General features: G+C 36.3%; 1 protein-coding gene across 2 annotated transcripts in view; it reads right to left on the bottom strand.

Moving 5' to 3' along the window:
- Positions 1–19,771, bottom strand: part of LOC100999647 (uncharacterized protein KIAA1958) — a 171,792-nt gene that overhangs the window by 26,192 nt on the left and 125,829 nt on the right. The window contains exon 3 of one of the 2 annotated variants that reach the window (XM_003911356.4): positions 17,076–17,159. The exons of the other annotated variant lie outside the window; for it this stretch is intronic. Within the exon in view, the coding sequence (XP_003911405.1) occupies positions 17,076–17,159 (84 nt within the window). The remainder of the gene's footprint in view (positions 1–17,075; positions 17,160–19,771) is intronic. 2 annotated transcript variants of the gene reach the window in all.

The following is a 19,771-nucleotide window of genomic DNA, read 5'->3' as shown; positions in this document are numbered from 1 at the left end:
CAAATAAGCTCAAAAACACAAACACAAACATCTTCAACACACTATGAGAAAATGGAATCCCTTCCTCACATCATAAACAATTCCAAATGGATCATGGCTTCAATGTGACCAGTAAAACAATAAAGGAAGAAAGGAAACAGGAGACCAGCTTTATGACCATGGGATAATCACACATTTTTAAACAGGACATCAAAATCACTACCCCTAAAGTAAAAGATTGATCACAATCACTACCCCAAAAGTAAAAGGTTGATAAATTGAATTCCACTAAAATGAAAATTAGACATTCATCACAATGCAGCATTAAGAGGTGAAAAGGCAAGCCACACAGTGGCAGAAGATGTTGTAGTACACTTATCTGAAAAATCATTTAGAAGGACAAACCCCCATGACATAAGTTTACCTATGTAACAAACCTGCCCATGTACCCCCGAACTTAGAAGTTTTTTTGAAAAGGAAAAAAATCATTTAGAAGGGAGACAGTCCAATTAAAAATGGACAAGACGGCCGTGCATGATGGCTCACACCTGTAATCCCAGCAGTTTGGGAGGCCAAGGCTGGAGGATCACCTGAGGTCAGGAGTTCAAGACCAGCCTGGCTAACATGGTGAAACCCCATCTCTACTAAAAATACAAAAAATTAGCTGGGCGTGGTGGTGTGCACCTGTAATCCTAGCTGCTTGGGAGGCTGAGGCAGGAGAATTGCTTGAACCCAGGAGGTAGAGGCTGCAGTGAACTGAGATCGTGCCATTGCACTCCAGCCTGGGCAACAAGAGCAAAACTCCATCTCAAAAACAAACCAAAAAAAAAAAAAAAAAGGACAAAATTTGAATGGGCCCTGCATAGAAACATTAATATTCTAGGGCAGAGAAATGTTAATATTCCAGGACACATAAATTAAAATACACTCACCAAAATGTCTAAAATGAAAAATGAAATCTGCAAATGTCAAGTGAAAGTGAAGATATGGAGCAACGGGAACACTCTTACTAAGCTGGTACAAGTGTCGATTTGTGCAACCACTTTGGACACTAATAGTATCTACTAAAGCTGAACACACACCAATTCTATGACTCAGTAATCCTACACCTAAATATATACCCAACAGAAATGTGTACATATGTGTACCAAAAGGCATGAACGTATGAGTGTTCATAAAAGCATAGTAGTACAACAAATAATAAATGGCCCCAAACTGGAAATAACCCTATGACCCCATAAACAATAGTATGCATATAAAATTATAAAATATCTATACAATGAATTATTATACAATAGCGACAAGGAGTGGACTACTAGAGTGAACTGTATGCAAAAACATGGAAGAATCCCACAAATATAATGTTAAGCAAAAGAAGCCAGACACAGAAGAGTATATTGAAAGGGTCCATTTATGTAATTCAAAAACAGATCAAATGACTCTATGGTGAAGTCAGTGGTTACCTTAAGGAGGTAAGGGAGGGAGCTTGAGGGAAGCTTCTGGGGTTCAGGTAATAATTCTATGTCTCCCTCCAGGTGGTGGTAACAGCAATGTATTAGCTTCATAAAAAGTAATCAAGCTATACTTCAGTAAGTATAAGTACTTCAATAATTATTGTATCATTCAATGAGAAAACATTAAAAAATCCTTAAAAATTCCTTTAAAAATGCATATGCAAACCTAATAAATGAAGAGTTCTACCATGAACCTAGATGGGGAGACTCAATATTATAAAGATATTTAATTTCTTCATGTAATCTTTAATTAAATGTAATTCTAATTAAAATCCCCCCTTTTTTGATTGTTGTTACTTGTTAGGGTGTTTCTAAAGTTTAAGAAAGTAAGTGTATAAGAAAAGGAAGGTAATTTCAAAAATAATTGGGAGGCCTTGCCTGAAAAAAAAAAGTACCATAACACCACTATAAATTTTAAATTACTATTTGTAAGTTAGTATTTGTAAGAAAGAGACAAATAGATCATTGCTACAGAAGAGAATCCAGAAAAGGTCTGCAAATAGCAAAATGAGGGTATAATAAAGACTCTAATTCAAATTGTTGGGGAAAGATGGACTCTTCAATAAATGGTATAATTGGTTGAGTTGGAAAAGCAAAAACAAAAGCAAATTTAGATACCTGTTTCATACCACACACAAAAACCCACATATCTAAATAGCTTTTTTTTTTTTTTTTTTTTTTTTAAAAGCTGTTTCCTTAAAGAAGACAGATTTTCATGATTTTGGAATTGAGGAAAGAAAGTCTTTCTCAGCACAACACAACCCAAAAAGTATAAAATACAGATGATTAGATGTCAAAAAATTTGGAAAATCCTGCACTGAACAAATTTTAAAAGATAATAAACATAACTGGAGAAAATACTTATAAAACATAAACCAAGGACATATGAAAAGCTCCTACAAACCAACAAGAAAAATAACTTGCTAGCAAAAGGGCCCAGGATATGACAGGCAATTATTCACAGAACAGATACAAACAACAAAATGCATTAGTAATAGCCATTATAATTGAAATGAGATATATTTCATTTGCCAGATTATCAAAAACACAAAAAGGTCCATATCTAAATGTTGGCCAGGCTGCTGGGAGCCTGCACTCTCAGTCAATACTGAATTATGTCTACATCAGTACAACTTTTCGGTGGGCAATTTTGACTAAATGCAGAAATATACAAGTGTGCAAAGATAAATGAACATAGATGATCACCAGAACCCACTAGCAGATGATAAAATAATCGTGCATATATATATATTTACATGCGGTCATTAAAAATTGTTACCCTTCTGTATGCTAACATGAAAACAGTTCCACAATATATTAATTTAAAAAGAAAAATTCACTCTAGGACAATATGCATAGCAATATTCCAATTTTCATAAGAAAAATAAAATTTAAATGATTTATAATTATGTAGAAAAAATCTGGAAGGAGACACATCACATTGGTTAGTGATTAGTTCCATGGAACTTTAAGTTTTGCAATATGAACATATTATATTTGCAAGTTAAAAAAATCAATAGGACTTTGGAAATGTATATATAGGAAAAATAAATAAAATGTGCTTTTTATTTAGCCCAGGAATTCCTCTTTTAAAAATGTATCCTAAGGATTTAATCAGAGAAGTATACAAAAATGTATCCTCAAGGATGTTCTTTAAGGCAAATTTATAAAAGCAAAAAACTGGAAACAAATCCAATCTAACAACAGCATTATAAAATAGATTTTGGCACATCTGCGCAATGGAAAAATATGTAGCTCATAACAATCTACTTTCAAAAACTAAAGATCTTTTACAAACGTACAAAATGGTAAATACAACTGGATTAGTTTTTGAAGTATATTTTTGTAAGGAAGATAAAACATGAAAATGTTAAACATTCTTATCTATGGGTAACGAGTCCTGTGATTTTTACTTCTGATTTGATACTAGTATTTACCAATTATTAGTAATAAATGTCTACTTATTGCCTTAGCATTTTCAAAGCATTATAAATCTTAACAAAGCAAACCGTGGTTTTACTTCCATTTTTTATTTTTATTTTTTTTGAGACAGGCTCTTGCTCTATTCCCTAGGCTGGAGTGCAGTGGTGTGATCACGGCTTGTTGCATTCCCTATCTCCTTTCCTGGGCTCGAACGATCCTCTTGCCTCAGCCTCTCTAGCAGCTGGGACAAGTGCGCACCACCATACTAGACTAATTTTAAACTTTTTTGTAGAGATGGGGTCTCACTATGTTGCCTAGGCTGGTCTTGAACTCCTGAGGTCAAGTGATCCTACTGCCTTGGCCTCCCAAAGTGCTGGGCTGCAGGTATGAGCCACCATGCCTGGCCTTCCATTTTTTTATACGTTCACTCTAAAAATGTTTGCCATCAAATTCAGTGTTTGCGTTCAAAATTATCTTTTGAGACGATATATCACCAACATTAAACTTTCCATACATATTAGCCATTCTAGTCACATCGAATCCTCTTCAAAAAGATAAGTATGAATAAATTGAAAATAAATAAGACTTTTAAAAAGGAAAACATTATTTGATTTGTAGTTATTACTCAACTTGAATTCTAATATTCTTTCCCTAGCAAGGAAATAAAATTTGTCACATTTTAAATGTAAAACTTGCAAGCACACTTAAAGATGAGTTCCTTGTTTAAGTACTACGAAAATATAAAGGTATAACTACCTATAATTTATATAATCTATCATCATACAAAAATACAGTCATTGTTTCTATTTGGAATATTCAACTGTGAGTAAAGACTGGTGGACTATTCAGCCATGAAAGAAAAACATTTGCATTTCTGCAAAGTAATTTTGTATGAGAGATATTGTATTTTCAGATGTTTTAACATGTTTTTTCATTATTAAATGATTTTAGTGACACAAAAAATGTGTCTGAAGTTAACCAACTTAATAATTCTGGAGAACCATTCCTATTTGGCTCAAAGAATACCATCATACGTGCCAAAGGTAATAAATGGTACATGGAAAATTATATCTGACTAAAATGATTCTCCTAAAAATAAGTAATGTTAGAACACGGCATCTCCTTAGCTTCGTATAATTAAAAAAAATTTTTAAATTATTTTTTAAAATAGAAAGAGTCTCCCTTTGTTGCCCAGACTGGTCTCAAACTCCTGGCTTCAAGCGATCCTCTTGCCTTGGCCTCCCAAAGTGCTGGAATTACAGGCATGAGCCACTGTGCCGAGCCTCAGCTTAGTATAATTTTGCACCTATTTTAAGAAGTGTCTGACAAGGGGATTACTGGAGGTAAAGAAAAATGGCCAACAGAGCTCCACACAAAAACAAGTGCGTTCATTGTTTGCAGCGGGGCTTTCTTTTCTGTTAACAGGATTTTCAGGCTTGGGGCTCCAGGCAGCCTAGGATCAATTCAACTGCAGATCCTATACTAGAGGACTGTTGCTACCCTATGATCTGTGTTGGCATAGTCACATGCGCAATGCTTCCCCTTCCAGGGCCTCCCCTCCATGTCAGTGGTTAGAAACGCTGCACATGGGCTGCTTGGCTCAATCTGCACTGACTGTATATCCTGAGGCCAGTGCACAATGTCCAGGTCGACAACATGTTTTTCAAAATGTGGTTTGTTTGTTGTAGCTACAAAAATCAGCCAGCTGTGCAGAAAACAATTTATTAAATGGATGAAGACTGGTCATCATGCCCAAATACAGACGAAACACTGTGACTCAAGCATGCTCTCATTATAGAGACACTGTTGACACTCATTAGCTGACTTTATTGGATTGCTTTTCTTATTTCCATAAGTTTTAGGCTGTACCAACAAATATCAAAAACAATAGAAAATTACACTACATTAAAGGCAAACATACACACAATGGAATAAACTAGACATAAAACTAGATTTTTATTTAGAGCACAAGTATACAGACAAATATGAAGCAAAAACAGTGAGCTGACAAAGATGAGAACATCTTAGTGTAAAAAATCAGTGAGCAGCAAAATAAAGATGAAACTGAGAGTACTCTTAACAAAAAATTCTATTACAAATATTGACAGGCAGCAGATTATCTGACCAAAATCATCAGTCACATATTTGACACAGTAACAGAAATTTCCCTCTATTTCAATTCACCTTTCTCCTCTTTCACAAACTATAGCAGCTTTTAAAAAGTTTCAAAATATGATTTGAGTGAAACAGGCACATGCGCTTTTTTCATGTAAATCAGTTAAAAACCAAGTGCCCAGAAAAAATACATAAAAATAACAATCTATCAAATTTGGGGAAAAGTAAATGCATCCTCAAAGACCAGTACTATATTTTGTCAAATAGCAGAGTTGATCTGTTGAAACAATTTTCTCTAAGTATTAATTGTGGTTATTGTATTTCTAAGCAGATGCCTGGTCTTAAATTACAGTGACTAAACTGATAAATCTTTTTATTCCCAATTAACTTCCAAGGGATAAAGTAAAAGTGAAAGAAACCTTAAATGCACTCTTAAGATTTATAAGAAGGATGGAAGACCTTGTTGAAGTTGAATACAGCATTCATTCTAGTAAACCATGAAAGTTCTTCATTTTAATAGATAAGTCATATGTAGTAAGTCTGTTGAATCTAAAACACTTTCGATCATTTTCCCACCAGGTTTCAGGCCTACAGGGTTAGAGTCACATTTTCAGACTACAACATAAAAAGTACAAACTATTACCGGTCATGGAGCTAATCTAGCAAATGTACATCTAACTTTGGCAGTGAAAACATTTAAAATTGTGGGAAAAATTGGAAACTCTATAAATTAGAAAACTAATAAATATATATGTATTTGATTTAAAAACCGCCCGAGGTAAAAAGGCCTCAGGACAGAAATACAAAATGTACATAAAACCCCAAGGTGGGAAATAAATCCAAGAGCAGGACTCAAACAAATGTGCCCATTGCTAAATTGTTAATCATCAGGATGTATCATGCCATAATCTTTGGTGTCCAAAATATGAAAGGAATTCTTGGTACAAAGGCTCTGCCTGAAAATCTCTGACGTAGAAATACTTTTGTGTGACTCTGGAGGCCAATGGACAAAGGCAGAACTTCTTTAGACCACACATAATTAAATTTATTTTTATTGCTTTATCACCTCACGGAGGGGCAAATGTCTACAGCATATTCTAGAGAAAAGGCTCACAGTTAAAATCTGCCTTTGTTTTCCTTTAAGCAAAGAGGTGGTGGGGACCTTGATGAATTAGTTTCAATAGTCTTCGAATTAACTCAGTAATTTCAGCAGCAATGTGTCCAAATACAGCATTGGCTGTTGCTGCGTATCTGACAGTCACACACACAGTTTCTATACAATTCAGGAGACTACCCCTTTATTAAAGGAATCCTGTGATCATAAGCCCATTGAACTGACAGAAGGAAACGCTGCACCAAGTGTGGAGTTCTGGCATGTTGGTGTAAAAAGGCTCTTCAGGAAGCAGCCTTCTTTTCTCAACACTTTATGACAGTTCCCCCCACTCATTTTAGGAGTATAAATAAAAGTATAGTGGTATTTCCCTCATATTAAATTTTAACAATGTGTAGTAGAGTCAATCTGTTGAAACAATTTTGTCTTTACTTTCAGTTTGTTTGGAATTGCTGAGGCAAGATAGAAACACCAGGTACCAGACAGGTGGGCATGAAGAAATCCTGACGGCCATAAGGCAACCAAGTATGTTAAGTAAATCTGTGTAAATGCTGAATGTAAAAGTTAACAAGTGGGAACTGTGAGGTTTCAATGGTTCTTTATAAAGGAAATAAAACTACTGAATATTCTTTTTTTTTTTTTGGGTTGGAGCCTCGCTCCCTCACCCAGGCTGGAGTGCAGTGGTGTGATCTCAGATCACTACAACCTCCACCTCCCGGGCTCAAGCAATGCTCCTGCCTCAGCCTCCCAAGTAGCTGGGATTACGGGTGTGAGCCACCATACCCAGCTAATTTTTGTATTTTTAGAAGAGACTGGGTTTCGTCATGTTGGCCAGGCTGGCCTCGAACTCCTGATCTCAGGTGATCTGCCCGCCTCAGCCTCCCAAAGTGCTGGGATTGCAGGTGTGAACCACCATGTCCAGCCTGAATATTATTAAATGAAATTCAAACAATAAGCCATGATAGCCAACAAAAATAATGTATGCACCTCATAGTCCTCTGCTATTACACTATTCAGCCTAAAAATATCCAGATCAAGGGAAATTCTACTGCTCTATTGTCATTCCATTCTGTAAGATACTCAAGTATCAAAAGAAAAGAATGTTTAAAATTCTAGAGGAGAGAGTACTAGAAAAATTCAGAGTTCTTGCTTTCTTTCTCTTTTTGCAAATATTTTCTGCTTTCAAAGAGCCTGGAAAGTGTCCAAGAAAAGTTGACCTAGCCTGGAATTATAAATATGATACAAGATTTTCAAGTTTGGCACCACTTTGACAACTACAATATTTCCTTCTGTAGAGGCCACTAAGTGCTGGCTCAAAATATTAAACAATGAAGTACATAGTTACTTAGGTCACACATAGAAATGTTGACTGGCACAGCCTTTTAACAGTTTTTCAGTTTAACTACAACAAGTGATAGCAGCAGTGGTTAACAACTCCACATCAACACCACAAACGTACATATGAAAGAGCACCTATAACAACATGCAAAATCTCAACATCACTGAATATTACACAATGCATAGAAATCGTAATGATTTTTGGCAAGGTGTTTTTTTTTTGTAACAAATGTTTTATAAAACAAAAGTTATTTTGTTATAAATGCTATTTAAAAAGCTGTAACAATCTAATGAATTATAGATATAAAAGTTCAGTTAGATAAAGTTAATCTGAGTGGGTTAATACTCAACATGGACCTCTTACTTCATCCAATATAAATAATCAATTATAAATTAATATCTAGCGGAAGAATACTAAGGGATTTATAAAAGAATTACAGAAAATAAATGGACATAAAAATCACTAAAATACAGTATACACAATTACTGTTAGGAATCTATATTGCTGATATCTTCCTAATTCTACTCATCACAAACAAACAATGCCAAAGCATTTTCAAAGCTCTTATTGAAATGAATGTATAATGGTAAAAATGCTGTCTAATCCCAGTGTAATACCAAGACAAACATTAGAAGTCTAACATAATTCAACATTATATAAAAAGACAAATCACACTGTACCTTTTTAAAAAACATCTAAAATTTGAACTTTTTTCAACTATGATCTGGTAAATATGATTTGTAAAATAAAAATTTGTGAAATGTTTAAATATTTATGCTTGAGTTCCTTTTCAGAAGAGTAAGCAAGATGAGAAATACAAATAATTTGCATTTAAGTAAGTTTGTATTTCTACATCTACTTACTGTAGGCCTCTTTCCTTAGTTACCATTTTCCCCCTTTACTATCTCTAAATTAATTTACTTCAGAAACTTCCTAATTATGTTGATAGAAATTTGATCCTTTTGACTGAGGATATGTCCCAAAACTTTAAATATGATTTTTAAAACTTGCCATAGACTAAAAAATACTGTGGGTTGCATTCAGAACCAGTAGTATATATGCTATGTAGCTCAATATCCAAGTGAATATCAAATGAAACAAAAATGTACTTTCTTGTTCATAATCTATAACTAGAATTGATATTCTTGAAGACTGTAGTCTCACCTCCATAACTGAAAACAAAATATAAATGGGGTAGGCTGAGAGATGTTCGTTAGAATCAAAGAACAATTACATTTACAGATTTTCCTATCAAACTCCAAAAAGAAAAGTTGCTAAAACTAAGATGTAACACAACACAATGAAAAGTGAAATGTCACATTCAAAAACAGCCTATTGGAACCTGGCAGCTTGAATCTACTCCTAAGAGAAATCTGTGGGTTTTAAAAACAATTAAAATTTGGAAAACAAGAAATAGAAATACAGGGTTCTTTTTCCTCTCTAAACTCTACCTACGGACAGGGTGCCTGGTTCTAGTCCTGGCTTTAACCCCAACAAGGGAAAGCTCACACCCTAACAAGGTGTGCGCACCTCAGCATTCACCTCCTTTCTCTGGGGCTGTTGCCTCTTCTGTAAATGAAGGGTAGATTAGGCCAGAGCAGTGTCAACGCCTGTAATCCTAGCACTTTGGGAGGCTGAGGTAGGGGGATCACTTGAGTCCAAGAGTTTGAGACCAGCCTGGGCAACACAGTGAACTCATGTCTATAAAAAATTTTTAAAAATTAGTCAGGCATGGTGGTATGAACTTGTAGTCCCAGCTACTCGGGAAGTTGGGTTGGGAGGACTGCTTGAGCCCAAGAGTTCAAGGTTGCAGTGCCACTGCAGTGAGTCTTGATTGTGCCACTGCACTCCAGCCTGGACAACACAGCAAGACTCTGTCTCGAAAAATAATAAATAAAAAGGTGGATTAGATGTTTCCAATTTTACTTTCCAGCTAGCACACCTGAAGGATGCATTCCAGAGGTAACAGCAGCTCAGTCAGTCTAGTGAGTCTCAAAGGAGGGGAGGGGATAGGAAACATGAGACCTCTGGGGAATTTGTTTGAGGTTGTGTTGTATTGGCTATTTCTATCTCCTTGCCTTCTCCACTCCCCACCTACATGAGGACGTGGTGACTCCTACTCTCCACAGCATGAAAATCACTGGGCTAGATGATCTCTTGGGTCCTTTCCAGATCTAGCCTCTATGACTAATAATTCAACAAAGACAATGGTTTACATTAATACTCAGACCTAATTAATATTCTAATCAAACTGGGATTCTGACCTAATTAATACTCTGGTTCTAACTCACAAAAGTCATTGTTTACATGAGAACTCAAGTGTATTACAACGCCATTAAAAAAAATAATTTTCAAGTTTTTGCTCAGCTTTGGCAGGCCCAACTGGTCAATTTACAAACAGGCTGGACCATGAAAATTTTAAATGTCTTCCTTTTCTGTTTAGAAAAGTAAAAGTAGAGTTCTTGGTATTTCATCAGTATCATCTCTTCTTTTCTGTTGTTATATCACTAGAAATACACCAGCTCCCAACAGGATGATATCTGTGATGTATTTCTTTATTCCAGTTCTGATAGCAAGGATCTCTAAAATTATCCTAGCTTCATCATTTTGCTTTATGAAAGGCTATGCACTCAGTATCATCTCAACCAGATGCAAGTGGGAAGGGAAAGCAATGTCTGAATACCATGCATTAAACAACAACTAAGGATGCCTTTGCCAGTGTGCATTTCTTAACTGATCACTGTCTATCTGTACCATATCATATGGTAGATGTACAGAGACATAACTTGTATAATAGAATTCTATTTGGGAAACATTAAACTGACAGAGAACTTGCTAATTCTTTCAGTACTTGTAACTATTTTTAAATGAATGAATGCTTTAAAAGATATCTTGCTGCAAGAAATTACACATTCCCCTTGACTTTCCTCCCTCGGCTTAGGTATATATTTCTTCTATCATATGGGAGAGTTTTTATTTACAGGTGCTTAGTATTACAGCTTTATTTTGGCTAGAGAAGTAAGGATCAAAATACACCTTTCCTACAGATAAAATCAGTCAGAAGAGGGATGATTAAGATCATCGTCTGTCTCACATTAAACTACAGATAGTCGAACCAGGAAAACTCTGAATAGGTTCACAGTCTACCTCTGATTCATATTTAGTATCTGGTCAATGGCAATCGATATTGGCTTGTAGGCATTCCCTCTGCCTAGACCCTCCCGCTTCCCTGCCTAAATTATAAAGCACTCTCTTGAAATTGGGGTTTTGGCTTTAACTGGGGTAAAAATAAATTACAATCACTTAAATATATACTTCCTTGTGTATATACACACTTGCCTCCATGACAAAGTTAGGTGTTTTTTAAAGAGTGACACAAACTTCTGCTGTCTGCTGGTAACCAGGGGTAAACAAACTGGTTAATATCTCATCTCAAAATACTACAGTAATGGGGCCTCAATAACGTTGTGCTAACAAACGTGCTGCTGATGGCACTGATCTCAATCAATGAGGAGCTGAATTAATATTGATGATTTTATTACACCTGGGATTTCATTTATAATTTATAACTTCAGAGGGTCTACAGAAGCACAGCAAATCATTTCTTGAACATGCAGCTATAGCAGAAAAAGAGAGTGCTTAATGGGATCTGGATCTAATTTCAGATACGGATGCTCTTACATATTAACTGTGACATGGGCAAGCCATTTGACTTCTCTGGATCTCCTCAATTATAAAAGGGAAATAATAATACTTACCTAATGGGACTATTGTGAGAATTAAGTGAAACAACTTATAAAGCACTCAGTACAATGGCACACTATGCACATTCCGATGCATATGCGCATCTACATGAACACAATGGATGGTACAGAAATGCCTTCACTTTATTGATTTTAAAACAGGCTCTAAGAAAGATTCTCCAGAAAATACTCAAAGCAGCATTATGTATTCTGCAGCAAACCTACATATTCAATGAATAAATAATGGATAAATTGCATGAGTACAAAGTTTGGAAAACTATGCAAAATAGTATTAGCATAGAGTTTTTTGCTGGGCTCTCAAAAATGAACTACCTTTTATTACAATGTCTTTTATAAATTCCTTGACAGCGGGGACTATTTTATGTATCTTTATACCCCTCCCAGTTTGGCCCCTAGCTGTTCAATAAATATTTGTTGATCTGACTACGAATTTTCATCTCAATAAAGTCACTGATTTCATGGCATCTGGAAGCTAAGCCATATGATTTAGACAAGTAAATGCTATGAAAGTTTCAGCTAACGGTAATCTAACTGAAAAACCAAAGAGATCAAATGTATGCTAGATTTTCAGACTACTCTTTTGTAGAACAGGCAGTGATTTAACATAGGGAAAATTTAGCCATAGGGAAAAATAATTATAAATATCCTAAATTGCTGATATATATTTATAAGTCATATTCAGACCAGCCCTAATAACTGTATCAAATGGAATCTAGAATAAGCTGTCTTGAATAAATATCTTATCTCTAATTTTTTCAAACATTATTTTTTTTAATAGCTAGCACCTATGGTTTTCAACAGTCACTCACATGAATATGAAAACAAAGACCAAATTATGCAGCTATGTCATCCAAATGTTGACAGTGTTCAGTGTTTTTGTTGTAGGTAGTGCAAAACTTTCAGTTATGTGAGGAACACTGGAGGGTTTCTTACATGACATTACATTGATCATAAAGTTAAGCACTGCAAATATGGCTTTATTTGAGCCACAGGATTGCCTGAAAAGGCAGCACATTCAGTTGTAGTGAACACCTGCTGGACTGTTGACTTTTTGCTAAAGTATACATGCAATTTTGACACCTGCCTCTGCCACAGCATGAACATGATTTTTTCTTAATATTACAAATAATAAAAATGGCATCTGGCAGTACTATCTCCTCAGTATCATTTAGATGAAAACACAAAATTGAGAGGTAGTTGTAGATTTTTCATAATATAATTAACTCCAAGAGATAACACCAGCACTTTGGGAGGCCAAGGCAGGAGGATCTCTTGAGGCTAGGAGTTTGAGACCAGCCCGGGCAACACAGCAAGACCCCATCTCTACAAAAAATTAGCCGAGCGTGATGGTGTGCACTTGTAGTTCTAGCTATTTGGGAGGCTGAGGCGGGAGGATCTCTTGAGCCCCAGAGTTTGAGGTTGACAGTGAGCTATGACTGCACCTCTGCACTGAAGCCTGGGCAACAGAGCAAGACCCTGTCTCTATTGAAACAAACAAACAAACAAACAAAAAAAGACAGATACTGTAATTTGGCTATGCTTCTACCAAGTCATTACTCAGAAAACAGTTTTCTGAAACTAAAAGTCATGATGTTCCTATTTGGTTTGAGTTATCACAGAAAAATATAAATAAATAAAAATAATTCACATTCTCAATTTAATTGTGTTCTTCTAAATGAAGATGCAATATGATTAAGCAGGACAAAGATTTTCATTTTAGTACCTCAATAAACACAGATAGGGAACTGACATTTTCTAGTTCTGCTTTCTCAGTGCAGACTGAGTGCTCTTCTTCCTTAAGACAAACTTACTGTGCTGTCAGAAACATATCAAAAATTTAGAAACTATGTCAATTAAAAATTAGATGCACCATAACATTTTAAGTGTTTTACAGAGAACTTTTTTTAAATATGAGAGGTAACCACATAAAAATAACTATATATTTTAAAAGAGTTCCCTTAAAGTAAGCTGTCTGATGCCGTAAGGACTAGCTATAGAATAAGAACAGGAAGGTTCTGTAAAGAGAACTGGGAGAAAGAGGCTCTGTGGCTCCAAATGTATAGGTGTGGGAGAGGACTAGAGGACATGCTGCCACCATGAAAGATCACTCAGCATTCCTTTTGATCAGACATCCTTCAGAGATGTTAAGACACTGTGTCCCCAGCTCTGGCTCAAACCACTGGAAATTAATTATGAGTTGGTACTGAGAAAGGTAAATAGAAAAAAACTCTGGAGTGAAATGACAGACTACCGTTTCTTTAGCTATGACCTAATTGACTTATCTTGACCTGACCATAAAATGAAGATAACTCACCTTTTCAAAGTTGCTGAAAAGATTAAGATAATGTATACAGAAATAAATATGTAAGTATTACAATATGTCTGAAGAAATATTTGCCAAAATGTTAATGGTAATCTTTGGCTAGAAGACTTATGAGTATATATTTTGTTTTCTTTATCCTTATCTGTGTTTTCCTTTTTTTTTTTTTTTTTTTTACGATTAGTAACTATGACTTACATATGTGATGCATGTAAGTCACTTAGCACAGTGCTGGCATGCATGCTGGCTCAAAAATGGCAGCTGTCATCATTATCAATACAAAAACATAAAGCAAGACATTGCCCTCTCTTCTTGTTTCTAGATGTATAAATGAATGCTTCTCTATGGAGGAAAAGTCATGAACATGAGGTTAATTCCACCACACAAAGTCCACAGCTGACTTCCCACTCCCGAGCCAGATGAAAGGTCACAGCTTAGAGGAACGGGTCTTTATGTGCTTATGACTTGGTGTTGGAAGGAGTTCCCTGACCATGGGAGAGCTCAGCTCTGTGATGATTTAGCAAAGCAATTCAGAATGAAATCTGACCTGGTTATACACTAAATTAATGTACAAAATACCACCTACCTTTCTAGCTAATGTGAATTATGAGGTTGCCTTGAAGAACAAATATTTCCCAATAGAATTCCCAGGTCCAACAAAACAATCAAGATTTGGGGTTTATGTGTGTTGCTGATTATACAGAATAGGAACCTAGCTCAGCTTTATTGTGGCTCTAATGTCTAAATTTATTTTATTTTTGAAATATCTTAACTAATAATTCACCACAGGCTTCAAGACTTGAAAACAAAGACCTTGGAAAAACTGCCACAAATGTTTAACCAAAATTATTATAATAATTGCAGGATATCACAGATAAATGCATTTATATTTACTATAGAAGAATCTCACACATTTTCAAGAATGCCTTGAATTCAGCAAAATCTGGTAGCAAAATATTGTTACCGAAAATGAGTGCCAATATTATATTCCTTGGATCTCAATTACAGAATCAAATACCCAGCCTTGCCCCAGGAGAAAAGAGACTGTTTAATGTTTCTAAGTAAGTAATTCGGGGAATATGAACTTTGAAGAGGATGAGTTTTTTTCTTGTCTCGACTACTGCTTCTAGATTTTTAATAAGACTTTCCACCCTTTACCTTCTCTTTATACATAATTTAATGCTTGGCAACATTTTCAAAGCTTTGGTAGGTTTAAATTTCTTGTCAAAGTTCATTTATGCCCATTTCTTAGGGACAAAAAAAGAAACACTCTTTCCAGGTTCAAGCACAATAGTTAAAATGAGCTATGTAACAGTCTTTTTAGCCACAATATCAGACTTTGCAAATTATTTTCAAATCATGTAGCTCCCAAAAAGAATGGCACCTTTATTCCCTCCTTCTACCCTTTCCCCCACAAAATAAAAGATGTTAGCTAAACATCTAGATTTTCATACATTGTAAAAAATGAGGCACAGGAGTTAAAACTCAAGTTAAAAAAGAGAAGGTGTAAATTATTTTGATGTTGAGCTTATACAACACTTTTATATTCTGGATCTAGCTGAATACAGTTTTGTGTCAGCAGTAAAGTTAATGTCTCCTCTTGATTAATATAGAATTTTAAAAATTAAAAAAATAAAGCCATTTATTAAGGAGACAAAAAATGGGAGTTGGGGTGGGAAGGAAAAGCAGGAGTTGAGGACGCAAGCATGTAAGTCTAGGATGACTCTCAATTTCCTTTATGACAGTTTTTAAAAAACAGAATTCCCTCTCTATGTGTTGCCTGAGAACCACATATGGTTTTGTAAAGTCTGTAACAGTAATTACATTTGATCACTCACAAGTACATTTGTCTTAAGCCTATAAATACTATGTTAGTAATACTAAATTATCTCCATTGGCTTATTTGTAAAAAGAAAAATATATTATATATTTATATTTTTATAAAGTGAATTAACACTGAGGGCACAGGAAGGGGAATGAGAAGCGGTGTATAATCACAGTTTCTCTGGACATGGTAACCAAACTGGAGTCTTGCTCAAGCCACCTGGTCAAGCGGTGTCTGAGGAAGAGTCATAGGAGGCGGAGACGATGAAATTGCCATTGTTGGAGTGGCCGGCCACTGACTGGGCAGCCTGCTGGCTCAGATTGTTACAGATCAGCACCAGCTGGTTGCTCTGGGCTTCAGACAAGGTGCTGCAGCTCTGATACACACTGAAGTTGGTTTTCCTGCCAGGGATGTTGCCCTTCTCACACATGGTCTTCACCATCTTGGCCAGCTTGTTCTTGCCAAGGGCCTGGCAGTTGTACCAATGCAGAGCGGCCAAGTTAACAACTGGCTTGATGGATAAGTAGAAAGGGGCATCCTCGTAGCGCATGGCGGGAGGCCGCCGCTGGGCATACTCCTTATAGTCCTGGACAGGGCAGGTCTGTGGGGCGTGCTGGGTGGCATACACACGGGAGTCTGTCCCCCCTCTCTTGGTTTTGGCATTCAGGTCTCCTGTGTCCTGACCCATCCACTCCAAGTACTCCAGACCCGTCTCTGTTACCCGGAGCCGGATATCACCCCATTTTAAGGTAGATCCATGGAAGCCTGTGCAATGCCCAAAAGCTTTTGTGTTGTTGAGCCAGACTAGGTTGAGCAAACCCTCGGGATTATATCGGCTTAGTAGTCCCCTTTTCCGCAGGATGAGCTCGTCAGCAAAGGTGAGCTTCATGGACTTGTGTGGCTTATTTCCTTTTCCTTTACAGCGGAGTTCAATTTGCTTCTGCTTCAGGGCCTCTTGGGAACGCTTGAATTCCTTATCCCTGGTGATGCTGTAGCCATACCTGTGTTCCTTTAGGTACCTTTCAAGCCCACACTGGTAATTGGCCAAGCTGTTGGGTTCGTATTCGGACCCATCCTTCTGCCTGGCATCAACAAAGAAAGAGGCAAGGTAGGCATCCAACTCCTTGCAAGGGATGACATAAATCTCTCTTGTTTCAGAAGGATACTTGGAGATGAGGAACTCACGGAAATTGCGGAGCGCGGTCTGCGTGCTCCGGATGGTTTTCTCGTTCTGCTCCCTGCTGAGCTCAGCTGCTCTTTCATCCTGGTCTGCAACAAATTGGGGGGGGGAAGGATAGAGAGGGTGTTGATGAGTTCAGACAATGCACTTTCTACTCTGAAATAAAGTTTCCTTTTATAATGACAAGGGAAAGGAAGAATCGATTTTACAGAGATCACTGATAAATGTTATTTACATACCTGTCACATTATAATAGCCAACTTCGGTTTCACAAATGATCTACTAGACAAGCACATCGCCCATTACAAGCAAAATGAGCTTCCTATGTCACTGGCACACAGTTTAGTGCATGAAGGTTTGTGGAAAGACAGAGATTAGAGACAGCCTTCGTTTTAGGAAAAATGTGGGACCGAAATGTGCTATTTATCCTACTTCTGCGTGCAAAGGCCCCATTAGTGCTGACAAACCCATTCTGAATCACTTCATTTGTGAAAACACAGGTTGTACTGGTTCCATTTTACTGAATTAAACTAAAATATCTGTATTTGTTATTTTAATGCATCACTAAAAATCTGTATTTAAAAATGACAAAGCAAATTTTTTATGGCACTTAATTAAATACTTGTTCTTCTACAGCAATTCAGGTAAACATACTTTATAAGCATTCTGCATGTAATTTCAGGGCATTTGTAGTAAGTGATGAATGGAAATATTTGGTATTTTGGAGGGTAATGAGGATAAAATGTCGTAGCTACAAAGACAGGACAGTTACATTTGAATTAGGCTATCATAGTCAAGATGTAAAGAAGGTGTATGTCTCCAGGACCCATCGTTTCTTTTTATTACTTTATTATTTGGACTCTGCTAAAAAAGGACTTGAGGTGCCTCTTTCTGTTTTGGATCATCCATGATTAAGTAATGCTGCCCTAGAATAGCTGTCTTCACAGATTCCTGCGCTTCAGAATCATCCAGGATGCTTGATCAAAATGCAGATTACCACGTAGGAGGTGTAGGAATCTGTATCTTAACCAGCATCTCTATGTTCATGATGAGGTTTGAAAGAATACATTTTGAGAAACAAAGTTTTAGTGCTTGTGTCCTAGGCAGGAAATCTTACTCTATTTTCACCAATTTTTAAATAATAGTTAAGTTCAATTACATCATTTACACGGTTTCATTTCAGTAAAATGTAATTTAATTTAGGATCTTAACATTAACAATAAAACATTTTGTCAAAAATTATCACTATTTTGTTAGACATGGTCTGGTGAAACTCAAAAGAAACCCTAAAGAAAGCATACAATTAAAAAAAAACAAGCTACTCTATTGACTGCTGAGAGGCAAACACAGAGGTTAATTTCAAACAACATAAAATACGTAATTTCTGATTCCTAAAGTATAAGGTAAAAGTATTTTGTTTACCTTAATTATGTTATCTAGAAAAACTATATTAACTTGTAAGGTTGCTTAGTGGAAGACTTTGTAATTATTACATCCAATGATAAAATTCCTAATAAACTGAATTTTATTTACACACTACTTTGTGTATTACTATACATATAAATGAATAGCCATGTTATTTTAAAATGACAATCATAAGGCATAATTGCCAAAATCCACATAACTTTACAAAATGATATAAACTAAAAATTCACTAAACAAGTTAGCTATTTTTTTTTTTTTTTTTTTTTTGAGACGGAGTCTAGCGCTGTGTCACCCAGGCTGGAGTGCAGTGGCGCGATCTCGGCTCACTGCAAGCTCCGCCTCCCAGGTTCACGCCATTCTCCTGCCTCAGCCTCCGAGTAGCTGGGACTACAGGCGCCCGCTACCACGCCCGGCTAGTTTTTTTTTGTATTTTTAGTGGAGCCAGGATGGTCTCGATCTGCTGACCTCGTGATCCACCCGCCTCAGCCTCCCAAAGTGCTGGGATTACAGGCTTGAGCCACCGTGCCCGGCCCAAGTTAGCTATTTTTATAAGAACATTTTTGAGGGATCACATTTCCAAATTCAAATATACAAAAGTAACTTTTATGCTTCAACACACTTAACTTTTAGTCATGCTATTTTCTTCCAGTTGAAATTGTTTATCTATTAACAATAAAGGTGTTTATCTTTCCATCAAAAACATGGAAGCCACAGGTTGAATGTAACCATTTGCCATGCTGGCTTCCTTGACTGTTTACATGGAAAGCCAAAAGGGCCAGCACATCTGTTTTTCTTGGCTACTTGTTCAAATACCTATCACAGCAGTCTTCTAACTTCAAACAAAGATTTTCTAAGAAATAAACAGTCACAGACAACTTTAGGAGAAAAATTTCCAGGTTCTCAACTTTCACATGGGATCTTTTAAAAACTTTGTCTGAGATGCAGACTGAGTTTGTACATGGTGCCATCCCAAACCTACTATGGTACATATTCTGGGGTATATTGATTTATAAATTTTGTTTGGCTCCTCAAAGTCAAAAGACTTTTGACTTCTACCCATTAGCATTTCCTGTCTTTAAATAATTAAATCCATAGCATCTCCTGTCTTATGGATATTTTGACAAAGGTGAAATGTACCATTAGAAACAGTGTTTGGGGCCTGAAGTGGGGTGTTCTGAATTTAGGACATATGAAGCGGTTATATGTTAGTGAGGTTGATTCTTCTAACTAGAACTAGAATATTCTGCAGAACTACCAAAAAGCTCAAGATAAAGTA

Source organism: Papio anubis, chromosome 13 (assembly GCF_008728515.1).
Source record: "Papio anubis isolate 15944 chromosome 13, Panubis1.0, whole genome shotgun sequence".
In the NCBI taxonomy this organism is placed as follows: domain Eukaryota; kingdom Metazoa; phylum Chordata; class Mammalia; order Primates; family Cercopithecidae; genus Papio; species Papio anubis.
The sequence above is the reverse complement of the archived record's forward strand: the minus strand, read 5'-3'. Positions and strand labels throughout refer to the sequence as shown.